The sequence below is a fragment of the Phoenix dactylifera genome, chromosome 7 (genome assembly GCF_051530095.1).
Source record: "Phoenix dactylifera cultivar Ajwa chromosome 7, Ajwa_hap1_PhDact_Kaust_v1.1, whole genome shotgun sequence".
Lineage (NCBI taxonomy): Eukaryota > Viridiplantae > Streptophyta > Magnoliopsida > Arecales > Arecaceae > Phoenix > Phoenix dactylifera.
The window spans coordinates 30,804,260-30,823,559 of NC_143196.1; the positions used below are offsets into that span (position 1 = coordinate 30,804,260).

Genomic DNA, 19,300 nt, shown 5'->3' on the forward strand with positions numbered 1-19,300 from the left:
TGAGGGAATGCAAGTTCCCCCGAGTACATGAGAACCTTGCCGGCACGGGACCGGATGACGGCCGACCGCGGGCGGCCGAACTTGATGCCGGACCTAAGAACGCCCGACCCCGGGAATCGGACTCCACCAACTGTCCACTATGGGTACTTTCCCCTACGGACTGACGCAGGATCACGCCTTAGGTGGCTTGCTCCACAATTAATACGCCCGACCTGGCGCCCCACCAAGCGTCTAGCTTCAGGGCTCTTGACCTCGGAAGTCCGACCTCGCCGCCCACCTACCGCGGTTGCACCCTTCCGAAGTCCAGTCAGGGGCCATACCCTGCCACCGCCTCCAGCATTTAATGTGCATGATCTCGACAAACTCCCGACTTACTCAACAATTAATGTATATCTCCGACTTACTCAACAATTAATGCATATCTCCGGCTCACTCAACAATTAATGCACGTGGCTCCTATCATCTACGGATCTTCGTTCCTCCACGGCAAAACAACTCGGCAGCGTTCGGTCAGCCGTGACAACTCTCTGATCCTGGCCTTGCCTCCGACGTCAAGGCATTAATTCACCTGGTCGCACGCCAACTCAAGCGACGTGCTGAGTCGTACGGGAACCTCGCCCCATCACATCACAGGTAATCCGACCCCCCTATAAAAAGGAACCCCTCCTCCTCAGTGGGGGGTTGGACTCAGAAAAAGCCCAGCAGAAGATATCTCCTTCCTTCCTCTCTCCTACTCGAAAAAATTAAGCCCCCTCTCTGACTTAAGCATCGGAGGGCCGGCGCTGGAAATCCCGGCCACCGGTTTTCTTTTGCAGGCCCCCCACGGTGGACGCCGCTCGCCGACGGATCGCCGCCCCCCAGTGTTCGCCGGAGCTCCTCCTCCTCTGCCGACGGTCGCCCCGGGTCCAATTTCCAGCAACAAGCACCAAAACTGCTTCTGTGGTTATGATTCTATCAAATGATTAAATGACTGGTGAACTGATGTTTCCTTTTCTACGATGCGGTTTGTCAGTATACAGTGCTTGCGATTGATTTAAAAGCGACTGTGATTGTGTTTGGTGAAAAGTGTGCATGATAATATAAGTAGAAAGATGTTGGATGAATATGACCATAACGACCGATACAATGTTTTTGTGAATTCTGAGTTTTGAAGATTATTTGGCATATGATATGTGCGTATTTGATGTGAGCTAGTGATCCTATCAACCTGTGATTTATTTGGAATTGCATTTCTGGGTACTCGCTATCACAATTTTTCATAGAATGCTCATCATTATATTTGTTCTTGATGACGAATGTCAGTTATGCCAGGGTTTAGATAAGATGGACAAAACGGAATCATATTACGTTATTTCTCTCTTTTCTATTGTTGTTTTGGGCTTTTCACCTTTTTTTCTTATATTTTGTGTGATTTTTGTAGTACTTTTTTTAAAAAAGAGAACTAAATAATTATTTTTAAGTTATCCATGCATAGAGTTTTAAACTACAGTTGTTACAAAGCCATAACAGTGTTTTATACAACTGTTTATAGTATCATGTAAATGCTCTAACATCTAAGTTGAAAGTTTTCTAAGCAACAATTACTGCACTAATTTGCCATCGTTTCAGCCAAGTGTTGCTTAACTCTTGTGTTGATTATAAATCGATTGCTTGAGAAGATGATGGCATTGTCTATGCGGAGATGAAAAGGAAAACAGAGCATTCTTCTTTCTTTTGTTTGCTCGGCCCGGTCTGATTTCAGCTCAATCTTCTATATAGCTCATTAGATTGCAATTATGTACAACTTGGGATGAGCACTGGCTAAGCTGAGTGTGTAAAAATATCTAGTAATTTGTGTTGATCGACATCGTTTTCTCTACCTAATCACTTATGTTGCATCCCTAACCTAGGGTTGGCTTCTCTCTCTCTCTCTCTCTCTCTCTCTTCTTTGTTTACTTAATATCTCTAATTGCATTAATATTGAAGCATGTTGTTCGGAATGCTTCCACATGGCTACGTAGAGAGCAGTTGATATAATCTAGCAAATGCATAGTAAAGGGTGCTAGTATAATGTTATGCACAAGTGAATGCATCCTTGGATGTGCAAAGAAATCTTTCAAATATGCAAGAGAGCTGAAAAGTCTTGCAGTGTGAGAATTAATTAGTGAAAGTAATATACTGTTTTCTCAGAGAAAAAAATCTCTCTCTCTAATTTCATTGAAGTCAACACCTATTACCTGTATTTGGCTCTTGAAGAAAAATGTCAGCAAAAAGGTAGCTATCAACCGGTCAACAACCTCTTGTTGTTTTAATAAGCTCGTGATAATATGAAAGTCAAGCAAAATAAAACGCAGCGAGCTTCGAATGGACAGAAAGAAAAGCAGCAGAGGCGACAAGGTTGTGAATTGGACCTATGCAATTAAAATGGAGAGAATCATATTATCGTAGGCCAGCGCGTTGAAGATCCATATTAGCATGTATTTAGTTCCATATTGATTATTTGTTGGACAGATCTTAAATAGTTATATAGAATCAACAAACTTAAATAATATATTTCAGCTAGTTTTTTTGGATGGAGTCTTAGAATGTAACAAATAGTATCAGAGTGAATTCGGCCAATAATCTATATAAACTAGAGAACACTGTAGCCACAGGATCGGATGTCTATTTAGTTTTACATTGATTATTTGTCAGATAGATCTTGAATATTTGTACATGATAAAAAATTTAAATAATATTTTTTAGCTATATTTTGGCTAGCTTTGTTTAAATAAAATTTCGGACTAGTTTTGTTGGCTTCAAAAGAACATTGCAATCCCCTAAACGCATGCATGCCAGCTGCCCAGCACTTGTAAAGGCCAAGCTTTCCGAGCGTCCTCACGCTAAAAAGAGATAAAACCCAAGCTGTTAGCACGTGCTTGAGCCTTTCTAAGAGGCGAATAAGATTATAAGAGGAGGTTAGCACGTGCTTGAGCCTTTAAGAGGCGTATAAGAGGAGCCACAGGTTGTTCGTTGATACGTGCGGCACAGGGTAGTTGTATCAATCAGCTCCATCAGCTACTCGAACAATCATCAATAGTCACGTTGGGCTAATGAACTGGACGGTGATTTGGCAGGTGATTTTTAGAATTTTCAGAAAACAAAAACAAGATACATTGCCAAATAATTTTTTTAAAATTGTCCGTTTTCTTTAAAAGATATTATTTTTTCAAAAAAAAAAATTTGAGCACGACAACCTTATGTCAGATTTAATCTGCAAAATTACCTTCTAGTTCCTCTATTCCGCGGTTTTCTCCCTTGCAAAACCCAGATAAATTTAAGAGGCAGTGGCGATTAAAAGAAGAAGAAGAGTCAAGCCTACAAGGCGACTTGGGACGCAACGCAACTCAGCGGAGAAGGTTAGGTTTGAAAGCCAGGCCTTGAATAGCCGTTGGAGCAAAGAGCGAACGAAACCGAGAGACATATAGAATGGCGGGAACTGGGTCGAACGCTCCACCCAACGGTCAAATGCCGACTCCATCGTCTCCAGCTTCCCATTTAAAAGAACGCAAACTTCCACCTCTTCTCCTGCCATTTTTTTGGAGAAATCATAGATCCCCCTTCACGATATCGAAGAAACAGAGGAAGAGGAAAGGGGGACAGTACCGTTAAGGTTTGCTTGGGGGGTCTTCGCCTTTTGACTGGTAAGTTCGTCTATAAATCGGGATGCTTGTTTTAGTTATAATCATATTGAGAATTGCTTGCTGTGTATTGTTTTGTCATGGAAAACTAAGATTTTTCTTTTCTTTTCTTTTCTTTTTTGATTATACTGGTTTCGTTTGTTTGATTTTATGCTTGTTTGAATAGAATGACCAGATTCGGGGGCTTAAAGCAGCCTAAAATTACATATAGCGACCCAGTGACAATTATGGACAATCGTAGAACAGACCGACTTTAATCTATCATGCCAAAACAACTTTCCTGAGCAAACTGTATCTATATGAAATATACATGACTAAAGCTTAACTTTTTTTCAGCCTCTCATAATAATAGAATTATTGAGGAAGTTCCTGAAGCATAAAAATCCATATTCAGTGTAATGAAAACAAAGTGCACAGCAGAAAATATGAATGAGATTCCAGATGAAATTGAGGGGCAAAAGAGAACAACATCTGATATTGTTATCTTGGATCTATCATGTAAAATAATGGAGAGATTGATAAAGTCAAGTCGAATTGAATCAGGTTGCATAGATGAGTTGAAGTGGTTCTAGGGTGTCATGTGGTTGACAAATGCGCTGATTTTTTAAGCTAAAAGTTCAGAAGATAAGGCTTGCAATATCGTTTTTTTTTCATCAGAATGATAGATAAAAAATATCTATTCGACAAAAAAGTAATGTGGCAGGGATGTAAACATGAGGATGCATGTCTGCTAAGAGTAGAGAGGATGGGCTGAAGAACTAATGAATTAGAATAGGTATATGAGTTGCATGAGATAAGGAGAAGTTACTGGGATATCAAATGAAATTGTATGGGGTATGGGGTTGCTTGAATTTCATGAAAAAGGTTAGCAAACAAAATGGGAGATCTAAGGCAATATAGCTGGAAGTTATGAGCAACAATTTGGAGAAGTAGTATATAGTAGGTTACCCTCTAATTATTGACAAATTTGAGGCACAAAGTGAACCCGGACAGCTGGAAGAAGGCTCAATAGTCATGAATGTGGATATGGTTATTTAAAATAGGCCTATCTATGACTTCTAAAGATTCTCAAACTCAAGAATCAAAAATTGCTATTTTGACTAGGAAAATAAATCCTGAAGGCACTTGTTATAGAACAATCTGTTACAGCAGTTAGAAGGATGAGGAAGATGCTGGTTGGACAGCCCATGGATCTTGGAAAAAGATCTAACATGCTGCCTTGCATATTGATAGTTGTAGATGAGCTCTGCCTGCATATGCTTGCTGGCGCGTTTTACCTCGACGAACCAGATCTTCTGATATAATTCAGTGCATAAGAAACCATTTGACTTTTATTTAAGACTTATTTGACTGTTGCATCACAAAAAAATGACAGAAAAAGTAGAGTCCACTAAATTTGACCCTCTTTATCCTTTTTGTCGAACTCATTTATATTGTCTCTCATTTATTATCTTCTCATCAACATCTCACTAGTGTATTTCTTGTCATGGACCAATGACTTTAATGTTTTCTAACCACAATGAACAATTCCAAACTCATCTGCGGAAGATTGCACAAGCTTTGCCAAGACCAAAGATGGGAGTATCTTTGAGTATCTTAAAAATTTCTGATGCCTTTGAATGATATTATCCCGACATACTTCTTCCGTGATCTAAATATGCAATTATAAGAGAAAAAGTAATGTAGCACGTGGCCATAAACCAGTTTATCATGCAAGTCCAGGCCTCAATCCATCAATGCACCATAATTGGAGACCACTAGATGTGAATTGGAGCAGAAGGGGTCATCTAACACCAATTTCAGAGGCAGAATGATCCAAGATAGGTATTCATATATCAGCAAATGGTAAGAAATTATGCATTTTTTTCTAACATTGTTTAGCATCCATTGAGTCTGATGCTAGATTTCCTAAGTCAGATTCGGTAAACATTACCATTCCATCAACAGCTAAATCCAAATCAAAGTTAGACTTAGCAACAGTGTCAGAGTCCAGCTAATGCAACTTAGCTTGCTTCAGATGGCCTGAAAATCATATAACCACCTTAATCGCAGATTGTTGGTTTTTGGTTTCCCTTCTATTTGCTTTGAGTCTTAAATGTAGTCCAGAAGTCCATTATGATTCCTAAGGGTTTAGTGACCCCCTAAACATTTAAGAATACCCACATTTAGTTGGATATTGAGTTCTTTGAAATTCTCTCTCATGTATGGAGCCATATAGGAACCCGAAATGCAAAACTATTGCTCAGAAGGAGCTTGGGAAGAGGTTAGGACTTTTTGACTGCGGTCTTGTAAAGAACTATGGTGCTAGGTGAAAGGTTAAGCAGGAAATTAAGGTGCAAAATGATCCCCCCTCAATCATGTTGGTGAAATTTCTCGTCCTAATATCTGTTATGTGAATGCTACCCTTTTTCTGGACTTCCATCCAAGGTTCGTCATCTTGATACTGAACCGTACCACTGCCACACTAGCACAGTGTCGGTATGGTATGGTATGGATTTTTTTGGCCTACCGAGTGTCGGAACGCCATCCGTACCGGATACCGGTACCAAACCGATACGGAACGGAATGTCCCATACCATCCGGTTCAGGCCGATACGGCATACCATACTTCCATCGCTTGTTCTCCATGCCTCCTCTTTACTCGGCAACACATGCAAATCACAGTCCTCCTTAGTTCTTTCTAGGATCTTTTTGGTCTTCTTAACAGTAAGCTGGGGAATGCATTCATAAATCTTATGCATTTTATTTGGAGTATTAGATCCAAATAAAGTTTCAAATTCTTGTCTTTTTATTTTTATGGCAATTGGTTGGTTGAGTTATCTTGTGCTGCTACAACATAAGCACCTTAAGCTGGTAGCAATTGTTTCATACATGTAAATTTGAGTTTTTCTGATGCGGCTTATACTATGTATAATTGGACATGTAATTCTTAAGATGTTCGCTCAATGACTGTGAAAGATACTTGGTTCTCAGACAGTTCGGGTCTTCTTCAACCATGGATGATCTGAACAAACCTTTGCTTGCTCCTGAAACGTTCAATCGAGATGAAATTGATTTGGTAAGGGATGTAGAAAGTTAAATAGGAAAAATTATACGAAGAAAACTAATTCATTATGTACTAACTCTGTGCTTGAGCTGGACATTAGGAACGCATGCCCTTGGAAGAAGTCTTTGAACAACTAAGAACATCTCGAGGTGGACTTTCATCAACAGATGCCGAAGCACGCCTAATGCTTTTTGGCCCAAACAAACTGGAGGAGAAGCCTGTAAATATCATCATTTTTGAACCTTGTGAATATGTTTATCATTTCTCTTTTCTTGTGGAAAAGGAAACAAAAATTCATAAACTGCTTAGAATCTGTTCTACAGCCACGGAAAAATGTATGATGATTTCGAAATTATAGAACTTGATGATTTCCAGCTGTTGTTTATATTCTGTATCTGTTTTCATTCAGGAGAACAAATTTTTGAAATTCCTTAGTTTTATGTGGAACCCCTTGTCATGGGTTATGGAAGCTGCAGCAGTGATGGCAATTGTACTTGCTAATGGTGGAGTGAGTTTTCTCAGGACCTTGAATTCTTCTTCCTTTTTTTTTATGCTTTTCCTTTCACTTTGAGGAAGGGCTGGACTATTGCTGCATATATTGTTGCAAACATTCTAATAGGTGTTAACATGTATATGATATTACCAGTTCACGATTGCTCCTGTCTCAATTTTAATTTTATCCTATCTGATAATTAGGGCCAGGGTCCTGATTGGCAAGATTTTGTGGGAATCATTTGCCTGCTGATTCTTAATTCAACGATTAGTTTTATTGAAGAAAACAATGCTGGAAATGCTGCAGCTGCACTCATGGCTCGCCTTGCTCCCAAAACAAAGGTGAGTATCTGGATGTTTTACTAACAGTTAGCTTTTTTATGATGGTAAAACGTACAGAGTACAGAGTACAGACCATGCCTTAAGCTCATGAACCCTATTTGCTTAATGACCAAAGCAAAGTGCATTTGGAAAAAGCTAACATAGTTGCACCAAAAAAAAGAAAAAAAGTTAACATCCATGCATATGCATAAATGTATAAATATGCATGTACATAGACATATAATATAAGCATACACACTCACACACACATATACACACAATCAAATTGAATAAGTAGTTTAATGACCAGATTACACATCATGACTGAGAAGACATTATTCCATTTATTGTGCCCTTTGTGCCTGGAAGCATCTTTCACCATGATGGCTATAGTAGTAAACAATTCCAAGGACCCTTCTGTGAATTGGTTTTTTTTACTTGAATGTGCTAGAATCTTTAAATTATTTAGTTTCTCCCATTTGTATGGTGGTATTGTTCACAGTTTATTTGTAGACTTGCCAGTTGCCATCAAGAAAGTTTTCCTTCCTTGTTATCCATGTTCTGACCTGTTCTTTTTATGTTTTTCAAATTGAAAATTTCACATTGCTTTTTCATAAGGATAATGCCTAATCAGGCATATCTGCTTGCAGGTTCTCAGGGAGGGACGGTGGCAAGAACAGGATGCTTCCATTCTGGTACCAGGAGATATCATCAGCATTAAGCTGGGTGATATTATCCCAGCAGATGCTCGTCTGCTTGAGGGAGATCCCCTGAAAGTTGACCAGGTAAAAGTTTTGTAAATTATTGATTGTTTCTTTTTTTTTTTCTTAGTATGTTCTAAACTTTTAGAAATCTGATGGTTATTTTAAAGCCTGATTATGTCACCACTTAATAACTAATTTGCATATTAGGATATGAAATATGAGAATAATATAAACAATGTCATTTTTGTTCTCATTTTTTGGTTTTGTTTTCCTGTATCTGATAGATATGCGGACTACTATGATACTATCAAAATTCTGAATAATTTATTACAAAATGTATGTCTTAACTCTTAATATAAAATAATCAATTGTTACTGTCATGACGATGCAGTCAGCTCTCACTGGTGAGTCTCTTCCAGTCACTAAAAAGACAGGTGATGTAGTATTCTCTGGTTCAACATGCAAGCATGGAGAGATTGAAGCTATTGTTATTGCAACTGGCGTTCACTCTTTCTTCGGGAAAGCAGCACATTTGGTTGATTCTACTGAATCTGTTGGGCATTTTCAAAAGGTAAGAAATATGAGAAATAGAAGTAACTGATTTAGTCAGTAAGATATCCCTGCCTTGCTTCTGTCTGCAAGAGCATTTTTTTTTTTTTAAACAAACCTATGAAACAAGCTATGAGAAAAAAGCTTACCTTGAGAAAAGCCCAATGTTCAACATTGGTCCATATATCCACTTGTAATCATGCCTAGGCTACAGAAGCATTTTGCTGCCAAAGATTCTTCCAAAAAATTCATAAAGTATTCAAGAAATTTTCAAACTTTATCCTCATTCATTTTGTTTGGCAAATCATAACTGGTTTTCTTACCATGGTAGGACATCCTTTTCAGAAGTGATTCACTCACTCCATCTTCTTCACATGAGGAGGCCCGATCTTCACTTATTTGTCTCCACGATGTTAGGACATCTGTTGGAGAGATATTGAGTCGTAGGTGTAAAATAATATATAATCCCATAAATTGCCCATGGGATAGGGCTTTGTTGGCTTAGACTTAATTCAAGGAAATTTTTTTAGAGCATTCAGATATCATCTCATAGAGCTTTTAGGGAAGCAGCTGCTAAAGTTCTTGTGTGCCTTGTTAGTAATAATATGTTAGATGCATTCATGTGTTTAAATTACAGTATAATGGTCGATTCTATTTTCTTCAGGTTCTTACTTCCATTGGCAACTTTTGTATATGCTCGATAGCTGTCGGAATGGTTCTTGAAATCATAGTCATGTTCCCAATCCAGGATCGCTCATACAGAGATGGAATCAACAACCTCCTCGTTCTTTTAATAGGGGGCATTCCCATAGCTATGCCTACTGTATTATCTGTCACTCTTGCAATTGGTTCTCACCGCCTTTCTCAACAGGTATATAGTCAGAAAAAAACTGAAATTTTCTTTGGCACTCTTACATTGGTGTATATCTACAGGGTGCAATTACTAAGCGAATGACAGCGATTGAAGAAATGGCTGGAATGGATGTTCTCTGCAGTGATAAAACAGGAACACTCACTCTGAATCACCTCACTGTTGATAAAAATCTCATTGAGGTAGAAATCTGGGGAGAAAGGCATCTTTGTTATTTACAATTAGAAATAGTGAAAAAAATATCGTTTCAATTGAGTTTTTTCCCCTCCAATTTATCTTCTACACAGTTTACATGATTTAGCTCCTTGCCTAGTGTTTTTTGGAATTCATAATAGATGTATGTCCAATTTTGTCTCCTTTTCCTGTTCACTAAAAATAATGTGCTTCTTGACAAGGTGCCCAAGATGGGTTGGTTCTTTTCATTATTCTTCCATACCTTCATGTATAATCCTGATCCTGTAGGTTTTTAATAGAGACATGGACAAAGACATGATTGTCTTGCTTGCTGCTAGAGCCTCAAGGCTTGACAACCAAGATGCAATTGATGCAGCCATTATTAACATGCTTGCTGATCCTAACGAGGTTAAAAACAAATTAATGTTGAACTATGTATTGTTTCTTTTGTACTTAAATTTTCTGTTCATGCAGATGACATAAATACTTACTTTTCCTTTCAGGCACGTGCAAACATCACAGAAGTGCATTTTCTTCCCTTCAATCCAGTGGAGAAGAGGACGGCAATTACATACATTGATTCTGATGGAAACTGGTATCGGGCTAGCAAAGGAGCTCCAGAGCAGGTACCACATATTAGAATGATAAAGATTCTATGATGTAATCCAGTTTTTCTTTGAACTGAATCTTGATAAGAAATTCAATGAAAAATTGATTTCTTTTGAATATTTCTTGCTAGTCATGGATGTATGGTAAATATTCAGTGCATATGCTCACTTTCTGTCTCTCTCTCACACACAAGATTTGCTGATTTTTTTCTTCAGATTCTAAATATCTGCCACAACAAAACTGAAATTGCTGGAAAAGTGCATGCGATTATTGACAAATTTGCTGAAAGGGGACTCCGTTCACTTGGGGTTGCTTATCAGGTGACACTCACTTATATGAATAGATTTGAAAGGATGAACAATGAATAATTTATGAGCTGTACATTTCTCTAAAGAGTTGTGATGAATCCTGTTTAGATAGCAGAAGTGGGACTGGCAATCATTAATCAAGAACCTTTTCATTGTTTCAAACTGTTCATTTACATAATGCCAGCTTTTTTTCTTGTATAGTAATGCTTAACCTGATGTTTGATAAAAAAATTCAGGTAATTCCTGAGAAAACAAAAGAGAGCCTAGGAGGTCCATGGATTTTCTGTGGCTTACTGCCATTATTTGATCCACCAAGACATGACAGTGCTGAGACCATTCGCAGAGCATTGAACCTTGGTGTCTGTGTGAAGATGATTACTGGTATGTGCAGAATTTGGTGAGACTGACAAAGGTGTTCTTTTTGAGCAAATCAGAAACCTTAAAGATCATCTGAATGTCTATTCATCCAATGGTTTCTCGTTTGCCAATAACTGAAATCTATGTGCATTTGGATTGCTAGGCTTCCTTTAGAGTATTTTCATGTCAATTTGGAAAATCAATAGTTTCATTTGTTACTAGATCTGAGCATAAATAGCTTCTACCACTGTGTATGGTGCCTTTAAAAAATCATTATCCATACTGTAAATCAGTTATTCATCATATTCTGCATCCACGTAACTAAAACATAATAATCAACAGAGGTAGGAATGGAAGTTTTTAGGTGGGCTTACTTAAATGCAATGAGGGCATTTGTTTTCAAGCTTCCATGGGTCTTAATAAATTGGTGAACCTATAGGCCTTTTATTCCCTGTTGTTTATTGCTTGAAGAAAACTGTTTCTGCTTCCACAGGTGATCAGCTAGCCATTGCCAAAGAGACTGGGCGACGTCTTGGAATGGGGACAAACATGTATCCTTCTTCAACATTGTTGGGTCGCGATAAGGATGAACATGAAGCACTTCCTGTCCATGAACTTATTGAAAAGGCAGATGGCTTTGCTGGAGTTTTCCCTGGTATCTTTACATTGTTTTTGTAATCTGAGAATTCGATCATACTGCTGTGATTGTAATAATTACTTGCACTATTAACTATCCTCATTACAAGTGTACGAACTAAATATGATATTCTAACTTGAGATAGAATGCACATTCTCCTTTTTTCTCTTTACGGTTTTTGTTCCTCTCTTAACTCACTATCAACTTTCAGAGCACAAGTATGAGATTGTGAAAATACTTCAAGAGAGAAAGCACATTTGTGGAATGACTGGAGATGGTGTAAACGATGCACCTGCTTTAAAAAAAGCAGACATTGGAATAGCAGTGTCAGATGCTACTGATGCTGCAAGGAGTGCTGCAGATATCGTCCTTACTGAGCCTGGCTTGAGTGTCATTATTAGTGCTGTCTTGACCAGCCGATCCATATTCCAAAGAATGAAGAATTATACAGTTGAGTACTATATATGTATTTAGATTTCTATAAACAAATATATGTTGGATGATGCTTATTCCATCTGAATGCAGATTTATGCTGTATCCATTACCATACGGATTGTGGTACGTAGAACTAAATCATTTTATGTTCTCCAGTGACTGCAGGAGCCACAATCTTACCATTCTAATATATTGCATTCATTTACCATGCAGCTTGGTTTTGTGCTCCTTGCATTGATTTGGGAATACGACTTCCCTCCGTTTATGGTTTTGATAATAGCCATTCTTAATGATGGTAAGTTTTCTTCTTTTTGAGCGTATGTTGCAAAATTTATGTAACCTTAAATCCCATCATGACACTTGAAGATACTCCTTATACTGCAAAACCATCCGCAATTGGAATGCTTGGTCAGCCTGACCATGTGACATTAGATGCGGTTCTTTAAAGTCAGTTTCTATCTTTACAAATATCTCAGCATATCTTATATATGTAGGTTAGCATTTCATTTTTGTTTCCTTTAATACTTGGTAACTTCTTATCACAATCCATAGCATGATACCATAGTTAGAATTTTACTCCTGAAAAATATATTTATGCTTTTCTTCGTTTTAGTATATCTTTTTTTGACATGATGGAAGCATGGATCTCTTTTTTATGCCCATCATCCAAGTAGAATGCCCAAATGCAAAAGAAAGAAAGAAATTGTACATAAATACATTCAATATACATGCATGCCAAGCATGATCACACACAGCAACCCCCCCCCCCCCCCCCCCCCCCCCAACACTCACACACACACACACAAAAAAAAATGGTCAGATTGATCTCCTGTTTCTTGTTGTGATTCTTGCATGATTTAAGGGGGTCCCATATCCCATTGCCCACAATGTATTGACAACTACAAGATTTCTTTATTTGAGGAATAGCAATTACCTAGAGTTGTCTGTGAATGTTCGATGTCAGGGGAGAATCCCAACATATTCAGTACCCCATCTCTCTCTCTCTACTATCCTATTTCGAGTCCTTCAGGCAACTGGCTGATTGCAACTCAAAGGTTGGTCCTCCCTCATACTTTCTGTTTCGGGAGGATAGGATTCAGGTATAATGGATTTATAGATCATAAAGCCAGAGGACTATACTGGTATCTGTTTTCCTTTTTTATTTCTACTATATCAAGCAAGTCCTGGGAAGAAAATGGTTGAGATCTAATATCCCATATTACAAAATTTAGGGTTTATAACAGTCCAAATAAGACCTACGATTTGCAATTATAATTATTCCAAAGTTAACTGCCAAAGATGAGGAAAATTTTGTCCCAATCTGTTTTTTCTTTTCAAATTGTTTTTCATACTGTTTTGCAATTTTTTGTTTCTTTTCTTGTAGTTGAGACAGTAACTTTTGGGGTAATCAAATTAATCTCTTTCTCAACTGTGTTTAGTAAATATTGATGGTTTGATTAGCTGCTCTCTTCGGATATATTAGATGATAGGTGAGATGGTTGAACTTGAGACCTCTCACCTAGTGAGGAAGGTAGCAACCAGCTGAGCTAACCGTTAGAGTTGTATTGTTATTTTCTCTAACAAAATTACACTGTTATTTGTCCTTTTAGATAATATTATCAGTATATATCTTCTACTTCATTTGATGCATGATTTTATGCTTTTTTGTTATAGTGGACTTGCAGGTCGAATGGGCTAGTGTAATTTTTACAAATATGAATTCAAAAACTTACTCTTTCTTTGCAATACATTGGTTGTTAAGAATTTATGTCTTGATTTTTCTAAAAAACTTAGACTTATGACATGCACTAATATATTTGAATTATTTATTTATAGTACTTACAAAATTTATGCAACAATAGATTTTCTTCACTAGTTTGAGTTATTTTTGAATTAGTAAAGGAAAAACATAGAAAAAAGCATATTTATGTCAATGATGTTATCTCTTATAAAGAAACATCTTGTTGCCTGCATAAAATTTCTGGCTCCAACCCTGCACATGCGCGCGCACACAAAAGATTTCATGGTCTTTCTGCTTCTGTTTTCATATAGTTCTTGATAAGGGACTGATTTAACGTCTTGCTACATTTCTGTTATTAGGGACCATTATGACGATCTCCACGGATCGTGTGAAGCCATCTCCAAGACCAGATAGTTGGAAGCTTAATGAGATATTTGCAACAGGCATTATTATAGGAACATATCTTGCATTAGTTACTGTTCTTTTTTATTGGGCTATCAAAAAAACTAGTTTCTTTGAGGTACAAATATGATTTTTCTTATTGTTAAACCACCCAAAAAACAGTTTGTTATTGTCATTAACTTAAAAATTTTCAATTACCGGAAACTTTGCTCTGACAAACAATGACAATTTTGTTACTTTTGGTCAGAGTCACTTCAAAGTGAGATCTCTCAGCAGCAACAGTGAAGAGATATCATCTGCCATTTATCTGCAAGTTAGCATAATCAGCCAAGCTCTTATATTTGTCACACGCAGTCAGAGTTGGTCATTTATGGAGAGGCCTGGTACTCTTTTAATGTGTGCATTTGTTGTGGCTCAACTGGTAAGAATTCTGATGCAGTAGTCAGATAAAATCTAAATAACATCAGCAGTACCATACAAGGTCTATATCAAGGTTCGCTGTTTTGGTACCAGACCTCATACCGGTGCCACATTAGTAATGTGTTACTACGATACGGTATGGAGTCTTTTCGGCGTACTAAGTGTTGGTACGCCTCCCATACCAAGGACCGATACCGAACCGGTATGGTATAGTACACCACCACCTGGTTTGGGTATGATACGCCCCGTACCACCCTATTTGGACCGGTATGGTAAACCATAGTCTATATAATAGAAAGAAGCATTCCTTATTCATATATTTTGCTGCCTTTAAATCTTTGGTTATGAGCTTGCTACTTTGCTTCTCTTATGTGGCATATAAGCTCCATGTGCACCAACACTTGATAGCCATGTATGAATAATTTCAATTTGATGTGAAGTGCTGACTAGTCAAATTTGATGTACAAGTAATTCATTGTGACTCATGCACTCATATGATGGTATATGCATGTGTAAATTGGATTGTTACTATCTTATGGGACCACCTCTTATTGAGCAACAGCATGAGATTTCTTGTGCCTGATCTGTGCCTAAACCTAGATTTGACTTTGCCTGCAGGTGGCCACCCTGATTGCAGTATATGCACATATCAGCTTTGCTTCAATACGTGGTATTGGTTGGGGTTGGGCTGGCATTATATGGGTCTATAGTGTGATCTTCTACATTCCGCTTGATATAATCAAATTCACTGTTAGATATGCTCTGAGCGGAGAAGCATGGAATCTGATATTTGATAGAAAGGTCTATACATTAGATAGTTCTTTATATTTGATCTCTTTTACTCCTTCTTTGCAACCGTTGATATGTGTTCAACTGTTAGCAGTAGACATGTAATTTATATATTTACTTAAATGCGATGGAATCTATTGGGTGAGAAAATTGTTATCTGCTCATCTTGTTAGTCTTGAGCCCATAATTAGAGTTTGCTACAGTAGCCTTACCGCTGCACACCATGTAAATCAGATATCTATCTACATAGTTGTATTTTGATTCTGTATCATTTAAATGCTTTCTTATTCTAGGGGTTCTCACCAAATACTTATTTAGATCTCTCATTCTTTGTCTGACAGACTGCTTTTACTTCCAAGAGGGATTATGGAAAGGAAGACAGGGAGGCCAAGTGGGCACTCTCACAGCAAAATCTACAAGGGCCTCTATATTCTGATTTTGTGACTAATGGGAGGCAATCTTCTTTGATTGCTGAACAGGCCAAGAGACGTGCTGAAATAGCCAGGTAAAGGAGATGGCAACATGAAGACAAATGCACAAAACAAAAACATCAATATATGTGGCTTTAAAAGTCAATTAACAATTAATTTTTCAAACATATACTTTTGCATTTTTCATACAAGATAGTTAATCTTCTTATGCTATGAGAGATCAACAATCTTCACCATATTTTCCATGAAAGAATTCATTAAGTCCCCAAGAACCAATAGAATTTTACTCTGTTTTCTTTGTAATTCTCCATCACATTGTACCAATTTTGTCAAAACTCAACCAGCTATTCTGGGCTCTCCAAATCCTTGCAGATGGTGTAAAGTTAGATTGTTGAGTATTCCTGAGAATAAAGCGTAAAGAAAAACATCTAAATCAATGATTATATTTATCATCAATTTGTTTGTATAACAATAAAACTAGTGAGATTTGAACTTTTGAAGTTCCCTCTCAAAGTCTTGGTTTTGTGAAATTTTGGGTCAATCCGACATTAGGGGTGGAGCCCTTCAGACTCCAAGGGAGCAACCTCTGGCTATAGAAGTGTCTGAATGATAAGTTTGCAAAGCAAATTCTGAACAAATTCTGAAAAGGAAAAAATAAAAGAGTTGGAAAAGCAGATCACACAACCCATTGAATTCTTATTTAATTAATCTGACCTCCTAAATTATATAAAAATAATGGTTCCATGACTTCCTTTAAAACCTCTAGTGCACTAGCATTAGTGGCATATATATGAAGTGATCTGAATTTGCTGTTATCTCATAATTGCAAGGTTTTGTTCACTATCTTTGTAATATGAATAAGAGGTGTGTTGGCTCATGAATTTGAAAGAGTAAAGAACAGTCTTGCAAAGCAGCTTAAGTACACATTGCAGTCTGATGCATTGTACTCACTCTTCATGCATGAGGCTGCTGTCAGTTCTAGGGACTATGGGCACTAAGAGGCTCATTACATGTAACTCAATGGTTCTCATCACTGACAAGTGGTCAACTGTCACAGCACTTAATGGGTATTGGTATTTATATCCTTTTAGCAGGTAGAAAAATAGTTCATAAACCAATTGCTCAGTTGCTACCAATGCCTTGCTTCGAACCTGCTGCTTGAACATTACTGCCTTTTAGTTCTTAATGATTTTCGTGGTCCAATTTTTCTCTGAATAATCGATAAGATGATGGATGCATTTTGCAGGTTAGGAGAGATATGGACACTAAGAGGCCACTTAGAATCTGTGGTGAAGCTGAAGAAGTTAGATATAAATGTTATTCAGACATCTCATACGGTCTAGTACCTGTGGAGAAGGGAATTCTATCATCGAAAGGAGATTTGCATAGCTGCAGATATAAAACTTCAGCAATTTTGCATGTCAGCAAACGGCACCATGCTGTTTCGTAGGACAGGATGGGTACCTGGTGCTAGTGGTGCAGATGGTGTATCTAGGAATGTTTCATAGAACTCCTTTTCCATTTCTATTCTCTTCTGTTCAATAGATAAGAAACCAGATTGAGGACAGGTGGTTAAAAAGTGTTCAGTGCAAATCAGATATTCCATGTTGAAGTTCAATTTTCAATTTTAATAATAGAAGACAAGAAATGCTGATAGGACAGTCATTTCTTTTTGTTCCTTATGTTTATATGAGGATCATCTAATGATATGAATTATTGTTCATCATATAATCTGGTGATGATAGTTTCTATAATGAAAGCAGGATTCAGGCAATTGGAACTTGTTCTATACTTACTAACCTTTTAATTCCCAGCACAACTGCTCTTTGAAGAAGGATATTTCTTCAGGTGGACGAAAGAGATCGAATGGAAATGGGAAAGAGCCCTTAACTTTGAATAAATGCTTCAGATGGCACAGCACAAATTCTTAGCTAAGAATGGCACAGCACAAATTCTTAACTTTGAATAAATGCTTCAGATGGCACAGCACAAATTCTTAGCTAAGAAATTCTTAGCTCTGCTGTTTCTGGATAAGACCAATTTTATGCGCATGGTCATCACTTTAAGCGCAATGTGATTTGCCTATCACATAAGCACTGTGCCTTATGAACTTTCTTCTTGCTTTGTTTATTCTCTGTGCTTTTTCTTTTTATAGACACGGTGGAAAAAGAACTATCCATCATTTACTTGTGCCATATTATGTTGAGCGATACTTTTAGTCCAGTTCATCTAAGGTTGCACCTATTTTCTCTTGGTTACCAGAACTTCTTTATATATATTCAGAAAAAAATACTGTATTTATATGGCCATCTTCACTCACCTAACAAACCAGAATGCATGATCTCAAGCTAGGTCACAATGCTGCTTGAGCTGGGATGGTAAAGGTAGAAGTGGACTGTATAATATCCTTTTAAATCCATTTCCATATTCAAATCTATAGATATGGATACAAATTTAATTATCCAACTAATATCCATATTTTATCTATATTTATTAAAAAAAATAGCTATGAATATAGATAGACAATTATCTACTCTGTATCCGAGTATCCAATTATATTTCCATCCTATTTAATATTATATAGAATCTTATATGATTCCCCTGAAATTCATGACCATAATTTCATGGGCCGTTTCTGAGTTCACTGAATCAGGCACCATTCTCCTAGCTATTAGGAATATCTTTTCTTGATTAACCTAGATATTAGAAGTATCAAAGTTCACTGATAGCATTTAAAACTGAAAATGACCTGCATGGCCAAACCTAATCAGAATATGACACAATGGTTGGGAACAAGAAAATTTGCAGCCAGAGACCTTATTTTTACTATAACAAAAATAGTTAGCAGTGGCATTTTCAAATGCCTTATAAATTTAAAAAAACCTGCAAATGCATTTTACTGTATTTTGTGGCATTTTTTTATATACTATTTTAAGATAGTGTCGGCAATTAAATGTCAGCATTTTTCAAAAAAAAATACAGATAAAAATCTCTTTTTTAGAGGCATATGTAAGTTCTCTTAAAGTTTCAAACCTAGTATTTTTTATTCAAATATTTAGCTGCCATTGTATATGCCAGTTTTAGACCATGATATGTTGTAAAAAATTCTCAAAAATAAACCATATATAATCTAGAATTCAGTGTTCCTTGGTTTAGGTCGTTAAATAATTATTTGATGTACGTTGTAAAATTTCATACATTAAGCATTATTTCTATAAAAAATTCATTTCTTTATCATAAAAATGAAAAATGAATTTCTTTTATTTTATTCTTTGTGATATTTTAAAAGCCTTATTGTTAAAAAAGTTGAAAAATTAATTTCTCTGTTTTTTTATATTCATATATAATTTTTCTT

General features: G+C 37.0%; 1 protein-coding gene across 2 annotated transcripts; it reads left to right on the forward strand.

Annotated features, from left to right (window-relative positions):
- The first annotated feature begins 3,367 nt into the window (after window positions 1-3,367).
- On the forward strand, window positions 3,368-17,671 carry LOC103702690 (ATPase 10, plasma membrane-type-like). Of its 2 annotated transcripts, none has more exons than XM_008785230.6 (22): window positions 3,368-3,662; window positions 6,633-6,717; window positions 6,806-6,925; window positions 7,115-7,213; window positions 7,402-7,539; window positions 8,169-8,303; window positions 8,614-8,793; window positions 9,436-9,642; window positions 9,705-9,824; window positions 10,105-10,224; window positions 10,320-10,442; window positions 10,641-10,745; window positions 10,970-11,114; window positions 11,584-11,745; window positions 11,939-12,177; window positions 12,253-12,285; window positions 12,376-12,457; window positions 14,263-14,423; window positions 14,553-14,726; window positions 15,344-15,526; window positions 15,856-16,019; window positions 17,192-17,671. In XM_008785230.6, the coding sequence occupies exons 2-22, from the start codon at window positions 6,655-6,657 to the stop codon at window positions 17,286-17,288; spliced, it is 2,850 nt and encodes a 949-aa protein (XP_008783452.1). In that variant the 5' UTR covers window positions 3,368-3,662; window positions 6,633-6,654; the 3' UTR covers window positions 17,289-17,671. The 2 variants fall into 2 exon arrangements, with proteins under 2 accessions (XP_008783452.1, XP_088557752.1); XM_088701626.2 differs by having other exon boundaries at window positions 3,474-3,662; window positions 6,594-6,717.
- Window positions 17,672-19,300: the final 1,629 nt, after the last annotated feature.

What these genes read in the sequence shown, in the direction of transcription:
- LOC103702690 (XM_008785230.6), top strand. Translation starts at nt 6,655, where the DNA reads ATGGATGATCTGAACAAACCTTTGCTTGCTCCTGAAACGTTCAATCGA. An exon ending in GCCTTGCTCCCAAAACAAAG is followed by an intron (nt 7,540 to 8,168) that starts GTGAGTATCTGG and finishes ATCTGCTTGCAG; the next exon opens with GTTCTCAGGGAGGGACGGTG. An exon ending in CTGTGTGAAGATGATTACTG is followed by an intron (nt 11,115 to 11,583) that starts GTATGTGCAGAA and finishes CTGCTTCCACAG; the next exon opens with GTGATCAGCTAGCCATTGCC.